General features: G+C 39.0%; 1 protein-coding gene across 8 annotated transcripts in view; it reads left to right on the top strand.

The window, feature by feature from the left end:
* The window catches only part of FRYL (FRY like transcription coactivator), a 116,964-nt gene that overhangs the window by 43,735 nt on the left and 50,133 nt on the right, over positions 1 to 23,096 (top strand). For 5 of the 8 annotated variants that reach the window (XM_081208553.1, XM_081208546.1, XM_081208549.1 and 2 more), the window contains exons 10-27: positions 737 to 835; positions 1,321 to 1,422; positions 4,895 to 4,939; positions 8,590 to 8,693; positions 8,827 to 8,935; positions 9,653 to 9,739; positions 10,421 to 10,592; positions 11,971 to 12,103; positions 12,405 to 12,512; positions 13,558 to 13,795; positions 15,041 to 15,226; positions 15,310 to 15,396; positions 15,621 to 15,889; positions 16,514 to 16,709; positions 17,555 to 17,679; positions 19,564 to 19,621; positions 20,846 to 20,937; positions 21,847 to 22,019. In XM_081208553.1, coding sequence (XP_081064679.1) covers positions 737 to 835; positions 1,321 to 1,422; positions 4,895 to 4,939; positions 8,590 to 8,693; positions 8,827 to 8,935; positions 9,653 to 9,739; positions 10,421 to 10,592; positions 11,971 to 12,103; positions 12,405 to 12,512; positions 13,558 to 13,795; positions 15,041 to 15,226; positions 15,310 to 15,396; positions 15,621 to 15,889; positions 16,514 to 16,709; positions 17,555 to 17,679; positions 19,564 to 19,621; positions 20,846 to 20,937; positions 21,847 to 22,019 — 2,383 coding nt within the window. The remainder of the gene's footprint in view (positions 1 to 736; positions 836 to 1,320; positions 1,423 to 4,894; positions 4,940 to 8,589; positions 8,694 to 8,826; positions 8,936 to 9,652; positions 9,740 to 10,420; positions 10,593 to 11,970; positions 12,104 to 12,404; positions 12,513 to 13,557; positions 13,796 to 15,040; positions 15,227 to 15,309; positions 15,397 to 15,620; positions 15,890 to 16,513; positions 16,710 to 17,554; positions 17,680 to 19,563; positions 19,622 to 20,845; positions 20,938 to 21,846; positions 22,020 to 23,096) is intronic. The other 3 variants (XM_081208550.1, XM_081208552.1, XM_081208547.1) reach the window with 2 other exon arrangements.

The raw sequence follows: 23,096 nt of genomic DNA on the forward strand, positions 1-23,096 counted from the left end.
ATAATATTTTTTCCCTTTTTTGTTGAATCTGAATGAAAGCAAAATCATTTTTACAAAATTGAACATATTTTTAAAATCTTTGTTTTCAATTTTGTTTTTTAAAATTATTATTATTATGTAAAATAGAACTCTGTTGATTCGGGATCTTCAAAAAAAGTATTGTTTGTTTATGTATGTGGATGCATGCAAATTTCAGCCGATGTCTTGATTAAAACCAACTAAAAGATATTGATAGCTTTATTATAAATACAGCTGCCTCTTTAGAGATTGCATACAAAGACTAACTTCAACCTAGTGAGAGTCTTGGCCATATGTGGAGCCATGCCATGGGGATAAAGTAGGATCTGATCCAAACTGTAGCATATATCATTATTTCTAGGTACCCAGCACTTAAAAAATGCAGTACAACTTTGATAAGAACCCTTCCTCTTCCCGGTCCTGATTAGTGGATTGGAATGAAGCATACAAGAGCCTGTGATTCAGAATCACTTTTATCCATTGATAGGGTTGTATTATTTTTAAACCTAATTACATGTAAATGTTTATTGCTTGACTAACTTTAGTGCTGCGTGATTTATTGCACATTCATTTCATGTGAGCCGCAAGACTTAAATGAAATCTGTAAGGTGATTTTAAATGCTTATTTCACAGAGCCTTTTATCATGCTGTGAATTTCAGTGTCTTTGTTTCCTTTTCTAAAGAGTTCTTTTTGGTCTATTTCTTTATTCGACATTAGGCTGTTAAAAATGAAGTGAATGTGCCATGTCTGAAAAACTTTGTGGAAATGCTTTACCAGACTACCTTTGACCTGAGCTCAAGAAAGAAGCATTCATTGGTATTTGAAAATGTTTATGTTTTGAGTATTTGTACAGAACTCATGCATACAATTTAGCAAAGTAGCATAGAATCATAGAATTGTAGCCTTGGATGGGACTCTGAGGGTGCTCTAGTCAAACTTCCTGCATTGCAGGAATCTCAACATGCAGCCCCCCATTCAATTTGAAACCCTACTGAGCCCCACTTAGCTTTGCAAATGTGCTAGCAGTTTTAATGCAGTGCCACTAGGAGGTTAGTAGTCACACAGAAATCAGGAATGGCCAGCGACATAGGACTCAGTAGTTGAATGACTGAGAAGTAGAGCAGTAAGTTGTAGTCTATTTGATTTGAGGATTGTTTGATTTATTCCCCCTCCCCAAGTTTAGTGAAACAGCTTTTTAAACCGCAGAACTCCGTAACTCCGTATGGAAATCTTTCAATTATTCTCTTGCGTGCTGTAATTCTGAAAGATAAATTTGACAAGTTATTTTCCTCTTCAAACAGGCTTTGTATCCACTGATTACCTGCTTGTTGTGTGTCAGTCAGAAGCAGTTTTTTTTAAATAATTGGCATATCTTCCTGCAGAACTGTTTGTCCCATTTAAAGGTAAGGACAATTCTCTTAATATTTATGAATGTCTGTGTGTGAGTGCAGCAGACCTCCACCCATGCAGCAGAACCTTTTGCAGCAATAAAATACCATTGGTAAATAACTTTATGACACTTCCCCTTTATCGTCATGTTTAGCAAAATAAATGAAATCTGTGTAATTTCAGTCCTGATTCTCTGTGATTTTATTTCCCCCTTTATCAATACTGCATATTTCCTTGATATAATATCTTTACCTGCGAGTTCATTATATAATAGAGATTTAAAATCTGTCAGATGCCTCCTAATCTCATGCCTTTGAATCATAATCATGGGTTGTATCTGTTGAAACCCATTGACTAACTTAAGCCCATTGATTTCACTGGGTCTGCTTTGAGTATCACTTAGTTGGATACAGCAACCTATTCTTAGCTTTGTAAATATTGATGTTAGATATAAATTCCAGAAAATTTTATTTACTCTGATCAAATGTCAAAAAGCTACATGCATTAATTTTGAGATATGTTACTTTCCACCCAGTAAAATTACTTATTCCATAAAATCAGAGTAAACTTGAAGAGATGAGGTGAAATTTCTGGGATAAAGATCCTGATATTTAGACCAAATTTTAATAATACTTGATACTGTTTTGCTTATCTTGTTGTTGTTTTTAAAATACAATATTTTCAAGAAAAATCACATTCCTTCTTGCTCTACATCATGTCTTTCCTTCCATTCTTTCTTCCACCAATCCACAATTCTTATGTTGGTGCCTGCAATCCCTCTAATCTCAGTTTCTGCATTTTATTAAGGCCAATTCTTTGGTGATTAAGAGGTGATTAAAAATGTTTGACTCTTACTGAGTAAGTTCTGTGGAATGGGAATCATTAAAGCCAGGAAGATGAAAATAAATTTTGGGAGGACTTTCATTTTAATTACTGAAATTCTACCAAACCAAGAAACTATATTTGTTCCAATGTTGTGAATTTTTCCATCTGCTTAATTTGATTAGTCTAAATAACGTATGCTTTGAGATCTTAGCTATTTGCAAGTTAACTATTAAAGGTACACTAAGGCCTAGCCCAACTTAAATTGCTCAGGCAACCAACCATTCGTGACCAATTTATTATGCTCATGAGCTTGGGGCCTTCTTGAGTGCTCTATGAGGCATGAATATCTGTCACTAGAGGGGGATATCGCCCGCCCTGTGCATGCATCAAAGTGCACTTTATGTCACCCATCTAAGACAACAAGGGAGAGCATTCTACATGAAGAAACACACCAGCATCAGAGACTAGAATGGTTATGTATAAGATGGTTCTCCAGCATAATCTTGCCTTCCTACATGGTTTCTATATCACTTTGTTATAGAGAATGGTGTGGGTTCAGTCATATGGGCTTAGTAAACATGCCATTTCCATACTGTTAGGGTATGGTCCAAAGACTTGCTTACGGTGAAATTGGCCACAGTTGACCACTTTTGAGTCATGCTTATTTCAATGGAAGAGCTGAAAACATGTTTTCCCTGTTACTGAATTCAAAGGACTTCACAGGGTATATATATTGTCAGGGAACTGCCATCGGAGGAACAGGTGGGAAAAGGGCTCACGGAGGCTGGGAGGGACTCAGCAGCTGAAGCAGGGACCAGCAGGGGGAGAGGTGAGTCTCTGGTGGAAAGTCTCACGGAGGCTGAGAGAGACTCAGCAGCTAAAGCAGGAACCAGCAGGGAAAGAGGTGGAACTCTGAGGGAAAGCGAGCAAGAGGGAGGGCTCAGGGACACGTCCAGCGAGAACAGTGGGGGGGGGTGTCTGAAGCTCCCATAGGGAGACCCATTCCTCGCCGGAAGCTGTCACGCCGTGAGTCCAGAAGACGTGTTTCCGTTAAGGAGCTTTTATGCTGGAAACAATTCTGAAAGCAACCACTGTCGGAATCTGCAAGTGACTAGAGCAGACATGTCTGAGGAGCTCTGTCACAGACAGAGGTTTGTGGATTTGCACACACTCTGAGGGACTACGATTTTACGCACAAGCAGCTCATCATCCCATCACATATATATTCATTCCTTTGATAAAATGGATTTAACAAGAATTTTATGTTGTATACAGGCAAAATATTTAATGAATTTCTGCTGGTGATAGGTTGATATTAACGACTGGAGACTTGTATTTCATCTTGTTATAAGTGTTTCTTGCATCTGCCTTTGCGAAAACTTCAGAATTGTACCTGTTTTAAACTACGTAAATAATAGTGAAACATGCAAAATCTAGCAGCTAGGTGTTTTATTGTAGGATCATCTCCACATATAATTTTATATCGTGTCAAGGTTTTGTCTATTTCCTTTACACATTTGCAGCTATTTTGCAATGTCTACTTTTTGTTTGTCTCTGTCTACTTGCTATTGAAGCTTCCTCTGTGTAGCATATAGAGGAGGGATGCTGGTATCTCTCACTTCTTTTATTTAGAAAAACCCTTATTGCTGGCAATGAATGCATAAAATTTCTGTTGTTAGGGACTTTAATTAGAACTCATAAAGCATGTGTTTGATACTTTAACATAGTTTTGTTGACCCTTAACAACACAACATTTTATTATGGGGCTCTGTTCAACAGAAATGGCACATAACATTTACAGTACTAACTGTATATGAGGATTTCATCTCAGATGTCAAACTTTCAGACTAGAATTTACAACAATATTCCTGCTGTATATTGAGATTTTGATCTCTCTCTTTTTTCTAAGTTGGCAAATGCCTATAACAATTGATTTGAATTTCTTCCACTTTCAGAAATAATTTGAAAATATAAGGCAGGTTTTTATTTATGTTTTTAAAAAACATATAGTGGTCCTTGGTGCCCTGGCTAATGGCAGAGACTAGAGTATATCTTCCTTTGGTTCTGAAGCCCTAGGGTAACTGGCAGCTGGTGCAGAGTGTTCTTCCTAGAAGGAGGAGTGAAGCAAATGGTCTGTAGCTCCTTTGGATCATGAATGAAGCTAGGTTGGTCATCCCTTTGGCATGATGTTCTTCCTGGAAGGCAGGAGTGGAGCCTTCAAATTGCCATGGCCACCTGACTAGTGGCAGAGACCAGAGTACGCTTGCCTTCAATTCTGCAGTCTGAGCTAATAAGCATAAGGCTGGGACAGAGGGCATCAGTGTCTTCCTGGTGGCAGTGGTGCTGCCACTTACAGGGTGAGAGCAGGTACCTTTGGGTTGGAGGTGGCAACCTCACTACCCTCCTACTCCACCCTGTCTCTGTTCTGGTGAGCAACACCACTAGGAGGAGGAGGAAGAAGATGTTCTCCATCCCACACCACTACTGCAGGTAGCTGGCAGTGGTGTCTTATCTGCAAAAAGAAAAGTGTTTCTGCTGAATAGAGCCCCCGTAAGCAGCTTTCTGTTTGTGCTTTTTATTATTTTATTTTTTCATCTAACATGCATGTGCTTCCCGTTCTCATGTTTGTTATGTTTTGCTGTCTTGCATTGCTTTATTTAGATGCCATCTAACAACAGTATCAGAAAACAAATAGAAACTCTCCAGGTAAGTTAATATGTTGTATTAGCAAAGTAGGAAATAGCTTTGTCTGACTTATTTGGGGGGGTTGATTGTTGCATTGTATGTCCTGTTTGGTTGTATGCAAACTGCAATCACAGTGTGAAGAAGCAACTGCAGAAATAGTAGCTAATCTTTGAAAGGAAAATCAGGAGTAATTTAGTTTCAGTGGATAGAAGAAACAGCTGCACACGTGGTATAGTTTAATGCTAATTACATTCCTGTTGCACTTGTTAAAAATGCTTCATGTATGTGAGTGCACAAAGAAATAAGTTTTCTCCGGGGGGGGGGGGAGCTATGGCTTTCATACCACATTCTCCCTTTCTCCTCTCCTTGGCAATATGAGAACATGTAGACCATGCTAGGAGCATTGTAAGAATGAGGTGGTATGTGCATGATTTTTCATATCTGCATCCTCTGTTCCAGATATGGCACCCTGTGGCTCTCCAGATGCTCTTGGATTACACCTGCCGTTATTATTTGACCACTGGCCATGCTGGCTAGTACTGATGGGAGTTGAGGTCCATCAACCTTTGGAGATCCACAGGTTCCCAATCTCTGCTCTATTCATCCCTGTGTTTTGGATTGAACTGAGCATTTTATGATGCTGAGCTCCCCGATTCAGTGTGTAGCTTGTAAGTATAACGGAAAACCACCACCATTCATTATACGTAGTTGACTTGGATCAATTGCAGGGGAGTGAAGCAAAGCATGTTTACATTAATCAAGAAAGAAGACTACGTAACTTTATTTGTGGATCTGCTCTGAGCTTATTGAAAATGTTTGAAAGACACCAGTGGGAGAATGGTACTGAGGATTGAACCAATATTGGCTTCCTTTTATCTCTATTTCTTGGAATGCTGTTGTTTGCAGTGACTGAGTTTAGTTTCTAAAGGAAGAGTGGTTGCCCTTTGTCAAGGGCCACATTCTCTCAGGGATAATCTGTCTGCTGCATGCCAGCAGTAGATGGGGCCAGAGTCACTTGATGCCCCCATATCATCACTGCCTTCTCTCTCTCTCTCTCTCTCTCTCTCTCTCTCTCTCTCTCACACACACACACACACACACACACACGCACACACGCACACACACACAAAATTCATTTATTCTTCATTCATTTTCTTCCTGCCACACATCAGTTTATCCATTCACATATACAAGCACACACCCCATTCATCCATCATCTGTTCTGTCTCTTACGTACACCCCATCCATTCTGATTCTCTTCCATTCTACATGTACGTGCACATAAAAAACAAGACACAAATGTCTCACAGTAATCCATTCATTCTCTCTCACACGCCCTTCACCCATTCTCACAGGCATGAACACACACTCCATTCATCAATAATGTATTTGTTATCTCATTTCAAGTTTTAATGTTAAAGAGTGAACTAATGTGGAAACTAAGTAGGTACAACTTAGGACTAGATATTGTACAATTCTTCCCTGTAGTACATAGTGGAGCAGAACCTGCTGGGATTAAGTGAATCATGGAGTCAGTTGCTTTACACGTGCCTTGTTGGCTGGTGTCTCCCAAAGAGAAATAATGCTAAGTAGGCAGATTTCTTAATCTGCTCAGGAGTTAAATACATTGCTAGAGAGCAGCAGGAGCTTGGAACTTACTTGTTGTTGCCCACATCAGGTGCTGAGGCTTCTAATAGCTCCCACTCTCCACCTGAAGCCTTGCAGACAGCATTAGAAAGCTAGCAGCTTGCTAAGCTATTGAGCATTGAGATCTCCTCCTTTGCCCCCTAAACTGATAAGGTCTTTTCTGCTCTGCAGTGAATGACTGCCCATGAATTTTTATGAATTAAGAAAAATTAATACTCTTCTTCTTGAACATGTTAAGTGATGTACCTGATGGATTGCTATTCTGAATGACTCTTCTAGAAGAGGGATAATAGCTTATGTTTTTGAGAGAAGCCTAACCAGAATGAAAACGTGTTAGCACTGGCTTCATTTTGTTCCAGGAGCTTGTCCCTCCTAAGGAAAAACATGAAAAAGGGAGAACTGTCAACTATTCTGTGTTGGCAGAACACTGGGGGACCTTAGCTATTTTCATTTAATTTTGCAAACAAAGAGCTATTTCTTCACACCCCCAAATATTTGCTAAAATATTTACCTACATTTTCACTATTTACTCTTTGGTGATAAATGCCTTATTTTGGTGAGTGTCTTTGTCAGACTGAAGTGAGCTGAAAATGGAGAAAAGTAACCTGTAATTAATTTACCCCACAATCCACCCCACAATGCATTAGTATGTATGTAACTATAATTGTCCAATGCATAATATATAAACTATAATTGTCCAATTGTCCCCAATGCATTAGTATGTATGTAACCATAATTGTAACTATAATTGTCCAAACTAAGGTAGCTATACTTAAAATTTCAGTGCAGCTGAAGTTGGAGTTAGTTCCTCTGATTGATTTCAGTGATACCTAAGTTCAGCTAACATAGTTTGGGTCCATCTAATGGTTCCTAACTCTGGTATGTGCAGGTGGGTGATCAGAGCAAGCAAACAATGACAAGAAATGGTGAACAAGGAATGTGTGATTTAAACACACTAGGGCTTTGCACAACAAAGTCAGCATTGAGAACTAGTGAGGTTGTCTCAGTGTGAATGTGATACGTATGTAGAATAATTCTAACCAAAGGACCAAAGGTTGCTAAATTACAACTGCTATGTGAAACCTGGTCCCCTATAGCTCTCCATATCAGGCTTCCTAGCCAAAAGCCTCCCACCTTCTGAAATGTCGTTGGTGTGTCAGAACTCTACAGTATCATTTCCAATAAGAAGTAGCTTATTGGTGAGCAAGTGAAAGGGAGCCCTGTGGAGTTAAGAGTACAGGGAGCAAGGGAGATAAGAATTGTAAGACACTCCTTCACTGGCTCAGAACAACTAATAAGCTGTTCCTGTGATTGTTTCCTTAGATGTAAGTCCCATGCAGTTTTGGGACTTAATCTCAAACGCGCTTGCACCCTAAGGCTACAATTCTATGCACACATACTTGGGAGTAATTTTCATAGAACCTATTAACCAGGACCGGACTGAAAGCAGTTGTGTTGTGGAAGGAACAGCCAGCTTCTATTATTGGCAAAAGAGAGGGGAAGAGGAATGCTCCTGCTTCCAATACACGTGGCACTTCCACTCCGGCTACAACATAGCCCCCATGCACCTGAAAGTAGAAGAGACCAAGACAGTCTTACTGGAGGGAAATGGGGAGTGGGTGCTTCAGCCAGCTCAGAATACCACTCCTGCCTTCCTAGAACCTGGTCTCAGATTCTACTAGTACAGTTTTCGTGGGATGGGGTGGAGAAAGTGATCTGGACCACTGCACTTGCTCTTGCTCACTGAGTGTTGTAGAAGGGCAGGCCTGTGGTTATCCTTCTGCTTTGCATCAGTGCTTATGTCACATCGTCATTTCCTAGAAGCCCTGTGTGGCAGCCGGTACATCATACATATGCTGTTTGTGGTAAGGGCTCTTGGTCACAAATGCGTTACTGCATAGATTTCCAATAATGAAATGTAAGCTATTTAAATTAGCGTTTTAATAGTGTTTTTAAAATATCCATTTGACATGAAGTCCTATACATAACATAATATCTCTCTTTTTTAAATTATTTTTTAACAGAATAAAGATCCCAAAATGTCTCGAGTTGCACTGGAATCGCTGTATAGATTATTATGGGTTTATGTTATTAGAATAAAATGTGAAAGCAACACTGTGACACAAAGGTAAGCGGTTTGGTTCAGTATATTTGAAACCTTTGTAACTTTTTCCTTCAAATTGAAAAGTACCGTGACTATTTTATGATAATGCTCTTGCTGGGTTTTCTCAATGCGGCTCTCTCAATTGTTTCCTCTGCAGCCGCCTCATGAGCATTGTATCGGCACTTTTCCCAAAAGGCTCCCGCAGTGTGGTCCCTCGAGACACACCTCTGAACATATTTGTAAAAATTATTCAATTCATTGCTCAGGTGAGCCCTTCTGCAGTTTGTTTCAATGCACAGTAACATACTGCCTACCAAAGAACCTGCTGCAGTTTCAGAGAACTTGCAAACATGTTATAGGATGCACATTTGCTTTATGTTGGTCTGTTATGCATTAGTGAGCTGAAAAGGAAGCCTAGAACACACTCAGTGCTCCCCTTTGATTTCATGTAGCAGGGATAGTCAGTGGTGATAGGCCAGCTGTCTTTGAGTGAAGCCTGTCTGCCGCCGCTGATATCTTCATTGAGGAACCTATAATAAGCCTCTGAGAAACCCCATGGTTCCAGAGTAAAATTTGAAAACCACTGCTCTGGCTGTTGCTTTTTGACAAGAGCAAGAGCAAAATCCTTCCTTTGCATAACTCTTATTTGCCAAAAGAGTTGGCAGGCTTGCAAGACAGACAGACACACACACACACACACACACACACACACACCACTGTTTTGAATACATCACTGGAAACTCTTTTTTCCTATAGTAGAGCATTTAAAAACAATCTACATTTGAAAAACTTACTGCTTTCAAATAATTTGCATTAAAATAAAAACAATACTGGTATACTGCATTATAGAGAATTCACTTAAGAATAGTAACTAGTTTTGAGCCAGTTATCCTAAAACACAAAGCTCTAATATTCACTTTATTGGCTTTGATTATGTGCTACAGTTTATGAAAAGTCTTACGAAGACATGATTTTCTTCTTAGGAACGCTTGGATTTCGCAATGAAAGAAATCATTTTTGATCTTCTCAGCGTTGGGAAATCACCTAAAACCTTCACTATTAATCCAGAGGTAAAACAAAATTGGAGCTAAAAATAATTGTTGTGTTTTTAAGTTTGTTTGTAAGGCAGTCAATTTCATATGCAGTTCTGAAGCAGGTTCACAGCAGTGCGTTTCCTTAGAAATTCCAGAACTTTGCCAATATTTTCAGACAATTCAGATCTAGAATCTGTCTACAGTCTTTATATTCTTGAGCATATATGCTCCTAATCCATGTAGGCAGGACTAGTTTGACTGCATCTTTGTCTGCCAGATGCTGGGTTGGTACACGCATGCAATGTGTCCTTTTGGGATTGACTTGCACAGGAACCTGATTTGAGGCTAACCAATAGGTTAGCTAACCTGGTGTCCTCGAGATGTTATTGGACTACAACCTCCATTATCCCCAACCATTGGCCATGCTGGCTGAGGCTCATGGGAGTTGTAGTCTTATCGGCATCTGGAGGGCATTACATAGGCCACTCCTGGTTTACTCAATAGAACCCTTGAGTTTTTATATCTTCTTTAGAATACATTATTTTGCAAAGGTTAGCAAACTTTTAATGGTCATTTAGTAAGATGTTTTGTGGAGATGTTTGGCCTGTTGAGCACTTCCTCTGCAGAAGGAGAGAAGAATATTCATACTGTAAAATGTAACTTTAACATGAGTTGCAATAGCATGCCTAGGTTGCTAATAAATGTTCCCTTCTGCAGAGAATGAATATAGGGCTCAGAGTCTTCCTTGTGATAGCAGACAGTTTACAACAGAAGGACGGCGAACCACCTATGCCAACTACAGGTGTTGTACTTCCCTCAGGAAACACCCTCCGGGTCAAGAAAATTTTTCTCAATAAAACTCTGACAGATGAAGAAGCAAAAGTTATAGGTTAGTCGGTGATGGTATTGAAGGGGAAGAATGGAATGTATAAGAATCATAATGGTACAAAAAGCGCAGTGTTTTATTTCTTAACAAATCTAATAGTGCATTTTAAAATTAAATCAGCCTGTGGATCATATTTTTTATTACTGCAAGGGCCAGTAGAAGTGCGTATCTCACATGATACAATACGATAATATTTATTGTCATTGTCCCATACAGAACAATGAAATTGAAAAAATCTACACCAGACATTCAAAAACCAACAAGCCTGCTATCCCAGCCTGGTTAATCCCCTAAAAACTCTGATACCCCATAATTAAATACAATATACCCCCATATTCAATCCATAAAGCGTCATTGAAGAGCAGTGTACAAGTATAATTAATGGATAATAAAAAGTGGAAATATGAACCATGCATTCCTTTCTCTTGCTCAGAGCTTTCCAGTTTAAGAGCTAGAAACTTATCATACGCATCCATACCCATTCATTCTCTGACTGTCAGTCCTTAACGTGGCCAAAGCCATAACCCCTAACCAGATTAGGTTCTCAGTCAGGACAAAGAAGTGTGATTACCTGACTGGGAAACTCAGGAACTTGTAAATTTAGGGCAAGGGAGAGATGGGAGCAAACCTGATGATTAGGTTTCTGCCAGAAACCCCCTCCCATAATGTGACATAACCATGATGTATTTGTGATATGTGCATGATGCTTCACTAAGTGTGTTATGGGTATAAGGGGAAACTTATAAAAGTTGGAGCTATCCTTTGTTCGAGGCTTCTTGCTGCTTCTTCCATGTGGTGGGTGGAAGTCCTGTTGCAAGAGTCTTTTGAATAAAGATCAGGCCTACAGGCTGCTGCTTTGCTCCTATATTCCTGGCTGGTGTCTTTGTCAATCCAAGTGAGCCCAAGGATTTTTCTATAAGTGTGTGTGTGTGTGTGTGTGTGTGTGTGCGCGCGCGCGCACTGCATTTTTTATGCACATGTAGTTCTTTAAAAGTACACTACAACTGCAAGAAAAATCTGAGATCCCTGAGAATAGAGAGTTTTATGGCTTCAAGTTGACCTTCAGGGCACAAAATTGCATCAGGAACACACCCCACCTAGTTGGAGGGACCTGTGTGGCATCCACAAGTTTTTGTTTGACTACCAAGATATCTCTGTTCTAAAAGATTAGCCTGTCCCAAGGCTAATTTATTTCTCGTTGGAATGTCCTTTATCTTTAAAAAACACCTTACTTGAACTAAGCCTCAGTGGAATTCACCATCAAACGGTGGCTTCAGGATCAATGCAAAAATGAGTATCTAGTATGACTCAAAAAAGGTGAAAGTTAAACTAAAGTACACGGTTGAGGATCAAGCGCTGTTGAACTGTGTTCCCTCTTCAGGAATGTCAATATACTATCCTCAAGTAAGAAAAGCACTGGACAGTATCCTTAGACATCTAGACAAAGAAGTTGGAAGGCCAATGTGCATGACTAGTATTCAGATGTCTAACAAGGAACCGGAAGACATGATCACGTACGTAACAAATTAATCATGCTTATATCTGATTCATTGCAGTACTCCGAAAGAGAGTATCTGAAAGAGAGTTGATGCATGATCCTGCATTGTTAAGCATTGTTAGGCTCCACTGTAGTCAACAGGGCCTAGCAGTTCCAGAACTGCGCCTATAGAAATCAAGTTACAATAAAATGTGTATCAGTTTATCATCAAAAATGTTTAAAATCCACAATTGAATTCCTAATGCATGTATCTAATGCGCTAATGAGCTCTATGTCAACTCTCCTTTGATGGTTTTAAACCTGCTTTATTTTCACAGCGGTGAGAGAAAACCGAAAATTGATTTATTTAGAACTTGTATTGCTGCTATCCCAAGGCTAATTCCAGATGGCATGAGCAGAACTGACCTTATTGAACTGCTTGCAAGGTAGAGACTGAACCTTTAATGAGAAAACCCATTTACAGTATTAAAGATGAATTTCAGAAACTGTGGTTAAAATTATCAGTATATTATTTGAATGATTCATATTTTTGCAATAGGGCAGAATAGATTGATTATTTAACCTTTTGGGTGGTCCTCAAAGCTAGTCCTACGCAGAGAAGGCCCATTGAAGTGAATGGACCTGACTGTTGAAATTTACTCAATATTGATCCAGAGTAGATTCTAATGTATAGTTAGCAGGATAAAAACTTAAACACGTTGCAGGATTCCCAAAAAATAGACCAGAGGCAATTGTATTTCATCTAGTAGAGCTTTACTGCTACTGAAGGCAAATGAGCATGACTGTCACAAATCCAATACATTCACGATTGGCACTGTCCATAAGAAATCCAGTTACAGCAGACTTAACTTAAACTTACAATAACTTTTAAGAAGTCCAAACCTTAACACTAAGCATACCATGTGCAGAACACCTCACCAGAAGGAAAAGAAATAGAAAGTGAAACCCAGGCTCCTTCTGGCCTTACTGTACTTTTATAGTCAGCATGACCTTGACAGAAGAGATAAGAGAACCAGTTTAAGCCAGCTGTATTCAACTTCTCTGAAACCCAAACACCATGAACCTTCTGCTTGTTTCTTTCACACAGAGAAGCTTCCAGAAGCTTCCCGACCCCTCTTGAATTAATTAGAATAGGAAAGATCTCTACACGTCAGATCAATACTTTCTGCACTAAGAAATGCAAACTAACTTGGGTCCATTGATTTTAGTGGGTTTAGTCTGAGTAGGACTTAGTTGAATACAATCTTTTCCACTCAAGGTCTGCAAGGTGGCTTACAGTCTTAATATAAGATTGTCACCGCTTCCCCTGCCTCCTGTCACGGTATGCAATAGTGACTTAGAGGGAGGCCAGGCAGAGCCCCACCACGCAACCTACTACTGTTGCCATCTATCTTTCCCATCCTGAACCATGTTTCCGTAATGTGTTAACTCTTCCCTTTAGTTCTAAACAGCAACTTTGGTTCCCCACAGGTTGACAATTCACATGGATGAGGAACTGCGTGCCCTGGCTTTCAATACGTTGCAAGCATTAATGCTGGATTTTCCAGATTGGAGGGAAGATGTTCTGTCAGGATTTGTATATTTTATTGTTCGTGAGGTCACTGATGTTCATCCAACACTTCTGGACAATGCAGTCAAGATGCTAGTGCAGTTAATCAATCAGTGGAAACAAGCAGTCCAAGTGCAAAATAAGAACCAAGAAGCTCAGGTACAACTGTGCTGCACGAAGCTATTGTCAGCATGTATGCCTTAATAAATGCCTCAGTTATTTGGGACTAAGTTGCATTATATTTCACCATTTATCAAAACACCAGTGTCACATGGACTTGTAAAAGGGTAAAAGAGTATTGGGGAATGATTCATAATGAATTGGGGGAAAAATGTTTAAAAGTACTTTCCCAGAGTCCTTTCTGTTTGGGGTAATTCAGACTGAAATTCCCAGGTGTGAAAAAAGGTTATTTATGTATGCCACTACTGCGGCCCATGTTTCGTTAGCCTAAAAATGGAAAACGAACGAGGTCCCAACCAAAAAAGAATGGCAGCTTAAGTTGACAGAATATGTGCAGAATAAGAGAACAAGAACTTTAAAAGTTTAAAGAAGATTGAAAAGTTTTTATTCAATATATGGGAAATAATTGTGTACAGCTGAAAACGCTGGCAGCATTAAGATAAATTCAACAGTGTAAATAAGTTTTGATGGATGCAATAATGGAATACTGAATGGTATAGTTTTTTGTAAAATATGCAGGGATTTATGATATGTAAAATGAACCATGGAAAGAGAAGGATGGAAGTGATAGACTTCTTAAGGATGTAAATGAGTACTTTAAATTGTAAAACAGAAAATTCAATAAAAAATTATATTGGGGGGGGGGGAACCTCCACCAGTGTCACAAAGTTATATTTTCTTCAGATAGAAAAATTACTAGAGACTAGTCAGAATGGAAATACTGGTAAAAATAAGAAAAAGAATGGCACAGGTTGTAGACACAGGAATAGCGAAGTAGAAGAAGAAACATGTTACGAAATTTAGGATGAATTTGAGTTGTTTAGGAAACAATTTAATATCTTGCTTATAGAAAGGCTTAAAAGCAGTCTTCCACAATATGGTGCATGCCAAATGTTACTTAACTTTACCATGCTGGCTGATGGGAGTTGTAGATCTGGAGGTCACCATGTTAGAAAAGTTTGCTGTAAGGGGCACAGAGATTGCATTCCCCATCCTTTTCCTTTATTCCTTAACTGCTTTGGTACTGCTTGTTTCTTTGATCTTGCTGCTTCTGAGTAGGAGGATCATAGCAATAGTGTAATTAGAGGCAATATTTTGCCTGGCTTTCTGTAGTCCTAGTATACACAGAAAATAAAAATGGAAAGAGTGAGCATATGCGCTAATAATAATTAATACAGATAAATAAGTCCCGTTGAGTTCAGTAACACCTGTTTTTCCTTTTAGCGTGGTGTAGCCAATGGAACAGCTCCTACCCTTCCCTTGGAAAAGAGTCCTTATTCAAGTGTATTCCACGTGGTAGAAGGATTTGCATTGGTCATTCTCTGTAGCCCAAGATCTGCCACTAGACGATTAGCTGTCAGTTGTCTTAAAGAGATAAGGGCCTTGTTCACAGTCCTAGACATTTCTAAGGTAAGCTAATTGCCATATGTATTGAAATGTCTTATCTTAATATTCATTGACTTTGTCATGCAACATGTATTTGTAATTTTTAGGGTGATGAAGAGTTGGCAATAGATGTAATGGACAGACTGAGTTCATCTATTCTTGAAAGTTTCATACATCTCACTGGTGCTGATCAGGTATGGTGGGGGTATTTCCCCCAAAAAAGAAACTGTTACTCATGGCTAGTGTTGTTGATGGGAGAATCCATGCTGGAGAGGGAGCAGGGAAGGGAAATCCTGTAGCGCACTTGCTAACTTATGGTTAAGAGAGAGGCAGCATTATGTTCTTTCTTAGCCACAAAGGCACACTTTAAAATAAATTCATGTGTACTAAACTGATTTATTTTTGTTTATATACACAGACTACGTTACTGTACTGTCCCAGTTCAATAGATTTACAAACATTAGCTGACTGGAGCTCCTCTCCTATCAGCCATCAGTTTGATGTTGTCAGTCCATCACATATATGGATATTTGCACATGTAACTCAGGGTCAAGACCCTTGGATTATTAGCCTCTCCAGTTTTATGAAACAGGAATATCTTCCAAAGCACTGCCCTACAGCCGTGAGCTATGCCTGGATGTTTGCTTATACCAGACTCCAACTGTTGTCTCCACAGGTTGACATAAAGTAAGTGCCTTTCTTAATATAACTTTTTCTTTCTCTTCTTCTTACAACAGCTATACCACCCTTCATCCAAAGATCATAATATAAAAATACAAAAATACATGCCATAATAACAAACAAAAACAATACCCCCAGTTTCATTCATGAACATGGAAGTCTTGCATTGACATTAGCTTGCTAACATAGGGTTGCCTTACGTCTGGGATCTCCCGGACCAGTTTTGGTGGGATATGGCAACCCTAGCTAATATCAATTTCTTTTGATAAAGCAATATAAAAACAGAGGACATTCTTGAAAGTATGTGGAAAGCTAGAACAAAATATACATGCACTTTTTAAAAGGTTGATTCATTATTGGAGTTTATACAGAATTGGGAAAAACTATGGTAGAGGATTTCCCCACTGCAGTCCGGAGAACAGTGTGTAAAGATTTTCTTCGAAGGCTTATCTTATGCCAGACTTCGTAATATGTATGCAGGCAAACTATGCACACTCCTAGTTTTGTGGTATCTTTGTTGAATAATGAGATCATGTTAACCAGAGACATTTAGTACATTACAAGAGCTCTTTAAAAAATAATAACAACAACAATCCATTTTCTTTCCTTTTCTCTTCTTTTTTTAAACAGCAGCCCTATCAATGCCAAGAAAGTAAATACTGCTATAAGCAGCGACTCCTATATTGGGCTCTGGAGAAATTACCTGATTCTTTGCTGCAGTGCAGCAACTTCTGCATCCTCTTCTGCGTCTGCAGGTTCTGTTAGATGCTCCCCTCCTGAGACGCTGGCGTCTACTCCAGATAGTGGCTACAGCATTGATTCAAAAGTATGTTCACTCAGTGCTTCTAAGCAACTTGAAAATTTTTGAAGTATCAGAAATGCATAGGCAATGTAATCTGTGATTCCCTTATTTTCATATGATAACAAAAGAAATGGCAAAGTGCAAGGTTGGTTTATTGATCCCGCTCTGAAGCCATCCTCAATCATAAATGGCACTCTTTCCCCCCAAGATTTTGTTGTATTTTGTGTTGATTTTAATTGTAAGCTGCCCTGTATAGAACATAAGCAGCAGAAGGGCAGGATATAAATTTTCCTATAAGTAAATAAAATAGTAAATATAAAAGCTAGAAGAGTTGATGAAAATAATAAGCAGCAGTCTTTTGGAGTCAAATGAAAGGATATAAAGCATTAGATATAAAGTCATTGTTGACTCATTAATGTAGAAAATTGTGAAGGCTAATGGTCTAGTTGGGTTGAAAAATGATTAGAGAAATTTGAGGCCTGTCAAAAGCTGTTAGCAAAAATATTTGAAGCTGACGACTTCTTCTGGACCTCTTTGTAGTCTGCTTGTTGGAAGGTTTAATAACACACCGTTGTGAGAAGCATGGAAATAGCATACATTGGAAATACTAGAGATATCATAAAACCATAATTACTTGTGAAAGTATTCCAAAGATGATACCCAACACTGAAGAAAAAGTAGGTTAATAGCAGCTGGCAAGCCCTGTATTAGCAGTATCCATTTAGATGGGAATTGTGATGTTCTCTTAACCTCTTTCCATCATTGATTGCCTTGTCTTGAACATCAGCTCTTGTTTATTATAATGATATAAACATCATTACAAATTGAATTATGATAAGTAGGTACTGATATCCTCTTTCTGTTTCTAGATAATTGGCGCTCCATCCCCTTCATCCTTGTTTAAGCACATTGTTCCAATGATGCGCTCTGAAAGCATGGAAATTACAGAGTCCCTTGTGCTGGGCCTTGGCAGGACCAGCCCAGGTGCTTTTAGGTAACCATTTTACATTCTTTTCATTTTGGTGTATATTTAGTAGGCCGTTTATAAAGCTCCTAATACTACCTAAAGTAGCACCACACAATATATCACATCACCACACTGTTTTCATTGGTTGTTTCCCAAGGATCTAAAGGCCGAGAAAGGGGAAGGAGGAGGCAGGGCAGAAAAGGAGAGCACTCATGTCTGTAGTAAATGACATGGGCAGGTCAAAGCAAGGCCTTGGTGGCAGGGAAAGAAGGGTCTCTGTGTATCACAGTTTCTCCACTAAGCAGAGGAAAGTGGTAGTTTAAAAGAGCGGCAGGGTTGAAGAAACACTGAGAGGAAAAAAGTGGTTTTAAACAACAGCAGAATTTTTGAGTAAAGCAAAAATAGAGATACACTACAGTGAAAATTGTGGTTTTAAACAATAGCAGAAGCTTGAATAAAGCAGCGTTGGAGAGGCACTGAGGGTTTTTATATTAAAAAACAGTCTTAACAAGGAAAAATACACATCAGAGCATTTCCCAACTCTCGTTGTACTCAAAACTTGTTTAAAACAGCCCCTTTTCTCCTCTCAGTCTCTTTCCACCTCTACTTTACTCAAACGTCTACCTATTCCATTTCTTAGCTGCCTCGTGGGAGGGAGATAACAGATGCAGAGTCCTCAAATAGTCAATAATAACTTCACATGATGTATTTCACTCTGTGTATTATGCATTGTCTTTTACATGAATCCCTCAACTGAGTGTAATAATTCAGAACAGGTATTTTATTAACATGCAAACACTCATATATGTACATCAACTGAATTGAACCTTCTTTAAATGAAAAAGCTGACTGACCAGCTTGATATTAAGATGTTTTAAGATGAATAGAAACATAAATCATCACTGAATGTATGTGCAAAGCAGGGCTGCAAAATAGACAATATAAATAGCTTCAAGAATAGGCTTGGGAAAGTGAAAAGTGAGTACTAGCATGAGATGGGAAGGAGTTAATATGGAAGTGGGTGGGGTTGGTGAGCAAATCGAGCAGAGTTGCCCCCTGCTTGCATTTAAAAATAGTACTATAAATTGGGAGACACTGCCAGCACTTTGTGATGGCTGAAAGATTGTATTGGTTAGCATGCAATTTGTCTCCTATATATCCTATTGATTCATGACTCTTCTTGTACAAAAAGTAAGACAGTGTAGGATTTCTGAGTTTTACGATGATGATTGGTTGACTGTTTTGGAGAGCCACTATTTGCATGCTCAGATTGACTTCTGTAAGGTTCTCAAAGTCTGTGAAGTAGATAGTAGATGATAATACCATCAGCATAAGAGGATTCCAGTACTATTGGATGTTAGTCTGTATGTGCATGTTTTTAGAAACTTCTCGCCATTGGGAAAAGCAACGGAATCCCTGGATTTAGAAATCTGCTATATTTTGTCAAACATAGTTGAATATCTAAACTACATTCAATTCCCCCCTTGCTTGTGTTAGTCATGCACTTCTCATATAAGCTGTACATCTCACTACTTGTCACCACTAGAATTCTAGATCACTGTCCATAGTAGGCAGGCTCTTTCCTAGAACAAAAGACTGGGCGCCTACAATAGGCAACATCTTCCACTTCCTGCATCGATCCAGTCTTTCTTCTGCCTCCTCTGAGAACAGGGTCAGATTTCTGGGTCTGCTTTGGCTAGCAACGCAGAAAAGTATTTAAAATCTTTAAAAATACTTTAATGAAAATTCACAATATAGATATAAATAGATATGTTCCTAAGGTTACCATAAGCGATTTTAAATACATGTATCAAAGCATAAACTGATATCTGAATGTGCCTGCTTGTAATATTTGGAGACATAATTACTGATTTTACAGTATTCTCATGATGATTTGTAATTTTCTTCCAGGGAATTAATAGAAGAGTTGCATCCTATAATTAAAGAAGCACTTGAAAGAAGGCCAGAGGTAATCATAAAATCATAGAATAATAGAATTGGAAGGGACCCCAAGGGTCATTTCGTCCAGCTCCCTGCAATGCAGGAATCTCAGCTAAAGCATCCATGACAGATGGCTATCCAACCTCTGATTAAAAATCTCTAAGGAAGGAGAGTCCACAACCTCCTGGGGAGGACTGTTCCACTATCGAACAGCTCTTACTGTCAGGAGGTTTTTCCGTATGTTTACTCAGAATCTCCTCTCTTTTAACTTGAAGCCATTGGTTCGAGTCTTACCATCCAGAGCAGGAGAAAACAAGCTTGCCTATGAGATTTTACATGGAGTTATGCATCCATACACAAAGCAGATGTTTGAATGTGGCTTGAGTTTTCTTCATTTGCACAGCAGGGACAAATTGTATGCTTAGGGAAAACTCAAATTTCCTGTTCACTTGAGTGACAGACATTGCTATTCTTATTTTTACTACCTGTCACAGTTGAAACTGTTGTGATGACTGCGTAGTAATATATAATTTGGGTGCATTTCTGCTATATGACATTTAAATTATCGTAATCTTGTTCCATAGCTGTGCTTAGGCGCTAGCATAGATCAAATAGACTGATTAAGTTGAGCTTCTAGTCAACTGTGCTGGAGGTTACTACTGTGACAAGTTTCTCTTTTATTTTATTACTGCTAGGCTGTACAAGTGACTTTTGAGCTCTGAGAGTTCTGCATCAGGAACTTTGATTGAAAATCTCCCTTTAACACTTTCCAAGAGAGGAGCTGTGCACAGTATCTATTTCCCATGTGCCATTTGTTGGATGAGCTTAAGATAAATACTTCCTTGGACATGTTTGAGTTTTGTTAGATTTGTAATTATTGTGCCACCCTCTTTGTCAATAGTGAATAGGCAGTAAGAGCCCATCCTGGCAAAGTTTCATGCTAAATGTTAAAAAAGTATTATCCGAACATATCTTAGAAACCTAGTAGCAAATATAAGCAGACATATCTAGTCGTTCTGGTAGTATAAAAAACACATTGCAAAATAGCATATCTCTTTGAAATTCTAATGCCAGGAAATAGCAATATCAAGGAAAGATTGCAATTGTCAACATAGTGCTTCATTTAGTTTGTCTTTGTCCAGCTAGGAAATAAATGCCCCAAATGGCATATTATCTAAAACAGGTGTTTTGAAGCCTTCTGTCATATTCAGTTGTAATTTAACTGTGCTGCTCTATTTATCTTTCCTGACAGAACATGAAACGGCGCAGGCGTCGAGATATTTTACGTGTACAGCTTGTACGGATATTTGAACTGTTGGCAGATGCTGGTGTCATTAGTCACAGGTAAGCACAAAGTTTCTGAATAGGATTCTGCCAAATGCGACTAGGTTTAGCTGCAGTACTAACATGCTTCAAAGTGAAGCCCAAACCTACCTATGGCATCTGGGTGCAGGGAAAGGAGGATACCTTCCTCTCTTTGTGTGTGTGAGTGTGAGCTCAGAGCATAGGTATAGGCATGGGATGTGCAAGTGTAAAAGTTGCATATACCTTCAGTGTACGAAGCAATATATATACATCCCATGTCTATTAGTATCTCATGCAGGTAAGATGAAATCAAGTGAGAGTTGAGCTCCCCCAAGTGGTTGAAGGCAGAAATCACTGTTAAAGTTAAAGAAGCTTTTGTGTTTCATTGCCCTTTAAGATCAGTATTTCTGCCTTCACCTGGGTGGTTGTATAGTGACTGTGTTATATTAGTCTATCATCTCCTGTGTGTGCCTCAACCCTTCTCATTTTCCCAACATTTTTTCTAGCTCTTTTTTGTTTTGTTTTGTTTTTGAAGCCTATACATTCCCCCTGATCTGGTCGGCTCACTACTCTGGCCAGATGCTCACCCCATTTTCCCCCAGGCCAAGCTATTCAGAAACAGAGCAGAGTGGGAAGCCCACCTTTGGTGATTACCTTCACCAAAAGGAGATGAGCTTTCTATATGTCTTGTACTAAGGCATGCAGAACAGCTCAATGTACTGTGGTCATAGTTGCTTTGCATAGTACTAAAGAATATGCTTGGCAAAAAATGACATCTGAATGGTTTTAGTTGCAGAGGTGCAGCTATAGGATTCAAATGCTTGGTAGCTCAAATATTTCCTACCCAATGCTCTCTGTCTCTTAGAAAACGTTTTCTGAAACTTTGGGAATGTTAACAATTCCAGATGACTGTGTTTTCATATGTATATCTTGTAATTTTCTTTATAGTGCAAGTGGTGGCCTTGATAATGAAACACATTCCCTCAACAACACTTTATTGGAGTATGTGGATCTAACAAGGCAACTCCTAGAAGCAGAAAATGAAAAGGACTCTGACACACTGAAAGATATCCGATGCCATTTTAGTGCCTTAGTGGCAAATATCATTCAGAATGTTCCAGGTATTCAGAAAAGGTTTCATATTGATTCCATTTTAGTACAATCAAGCCTAAATAAAGGTCATGCTCATAAGTAATTGTGCTTTTATTTCTTCATTTGAGGAGTGTGCTAATGATCAAATTTATCGTAAAAATCTTGCTCTTCCAAGTTTACTATATTTTAAAATTATCCATTCCAGTTCAGCTTTCCATTGGTTGCATTCACATGTAGTGGTAAGTTAATAAACCATGGTTTGCGCTGATGCATGAAGCCCAGTCACTTATCTCATTGCTTCACACAAATTAGGAAGATGATACTTTGTATTACAGCCAAACCTGGGATAGTGGCTCGTTTGTCTCTAACAAACCAAGGTTCGTTAGCCAATCTAATAGGGTTGCCATATTTCAAACAATGAAAATCTGGACAGAAATGTTTGTTTGTTGAGCTATTTTTCAAATTGATGAACTTTTTTGGCGACATCGCAAAGAACCCCACTGCTGTTTTTGAGCTGTTTTTATGGGGAAATGGCAAAAAACGCCACTGCCGACAATAGCCCAGATTTTCCCAGATATTTTGCTGATTTCCTCCTGGATACTGCTGCTGATTGCAGTACAGTGATACCTCGGTTTTCGAACGTCTCCATTGACTAATGTTTTGGTTTTCGAACGCTGTAAACCCAGAAATAAATGCTTCCGGTTTCGAACTTGCCTTGGAAGTTGAACGGCTTCTGCTGAGTGTATATGTTATTTTTCTCAATTTTATCCATTAAATTTGCAGGCTGCCCTTTGTGTCTCGGTTTTCAAACATTTCAGAATTCAAACGGTCTTCCAGAATGGATTACGTTTGAAAACCGAGGTACTACTGTATTCTGGATAGGTCCAGGAAATCACACATATGGCAACCCTAAATCTAAGCTCAGTGACTCCTTTTTCTAGCTGTAGATACTTTCCTCAGAGGGGATGTTACACATATATCCAAACCACCTGTCCTCTTTCCAACCGTCTCTCTATCTGAGCATTCTCTTGGAAACAACTGCTTTTATTTTGCTGTCTCCACCCCCTTTGGCTTGGTAGCCAATCAGAGAGATGCTCCATCACTCT

This window comes from Podarcis bocagei (genome assembly GCF_964188305.1).
Source record: "Podarcis bocagei genome assembly, chromosome: 9".
Taxonomy (NCBI): domain Eukaryota; kingdom Metazoa; phylum Chordata; class Lepidosauria; order Squamata; family Lacertidae; genus Podarcis; species Podarcis bocagei.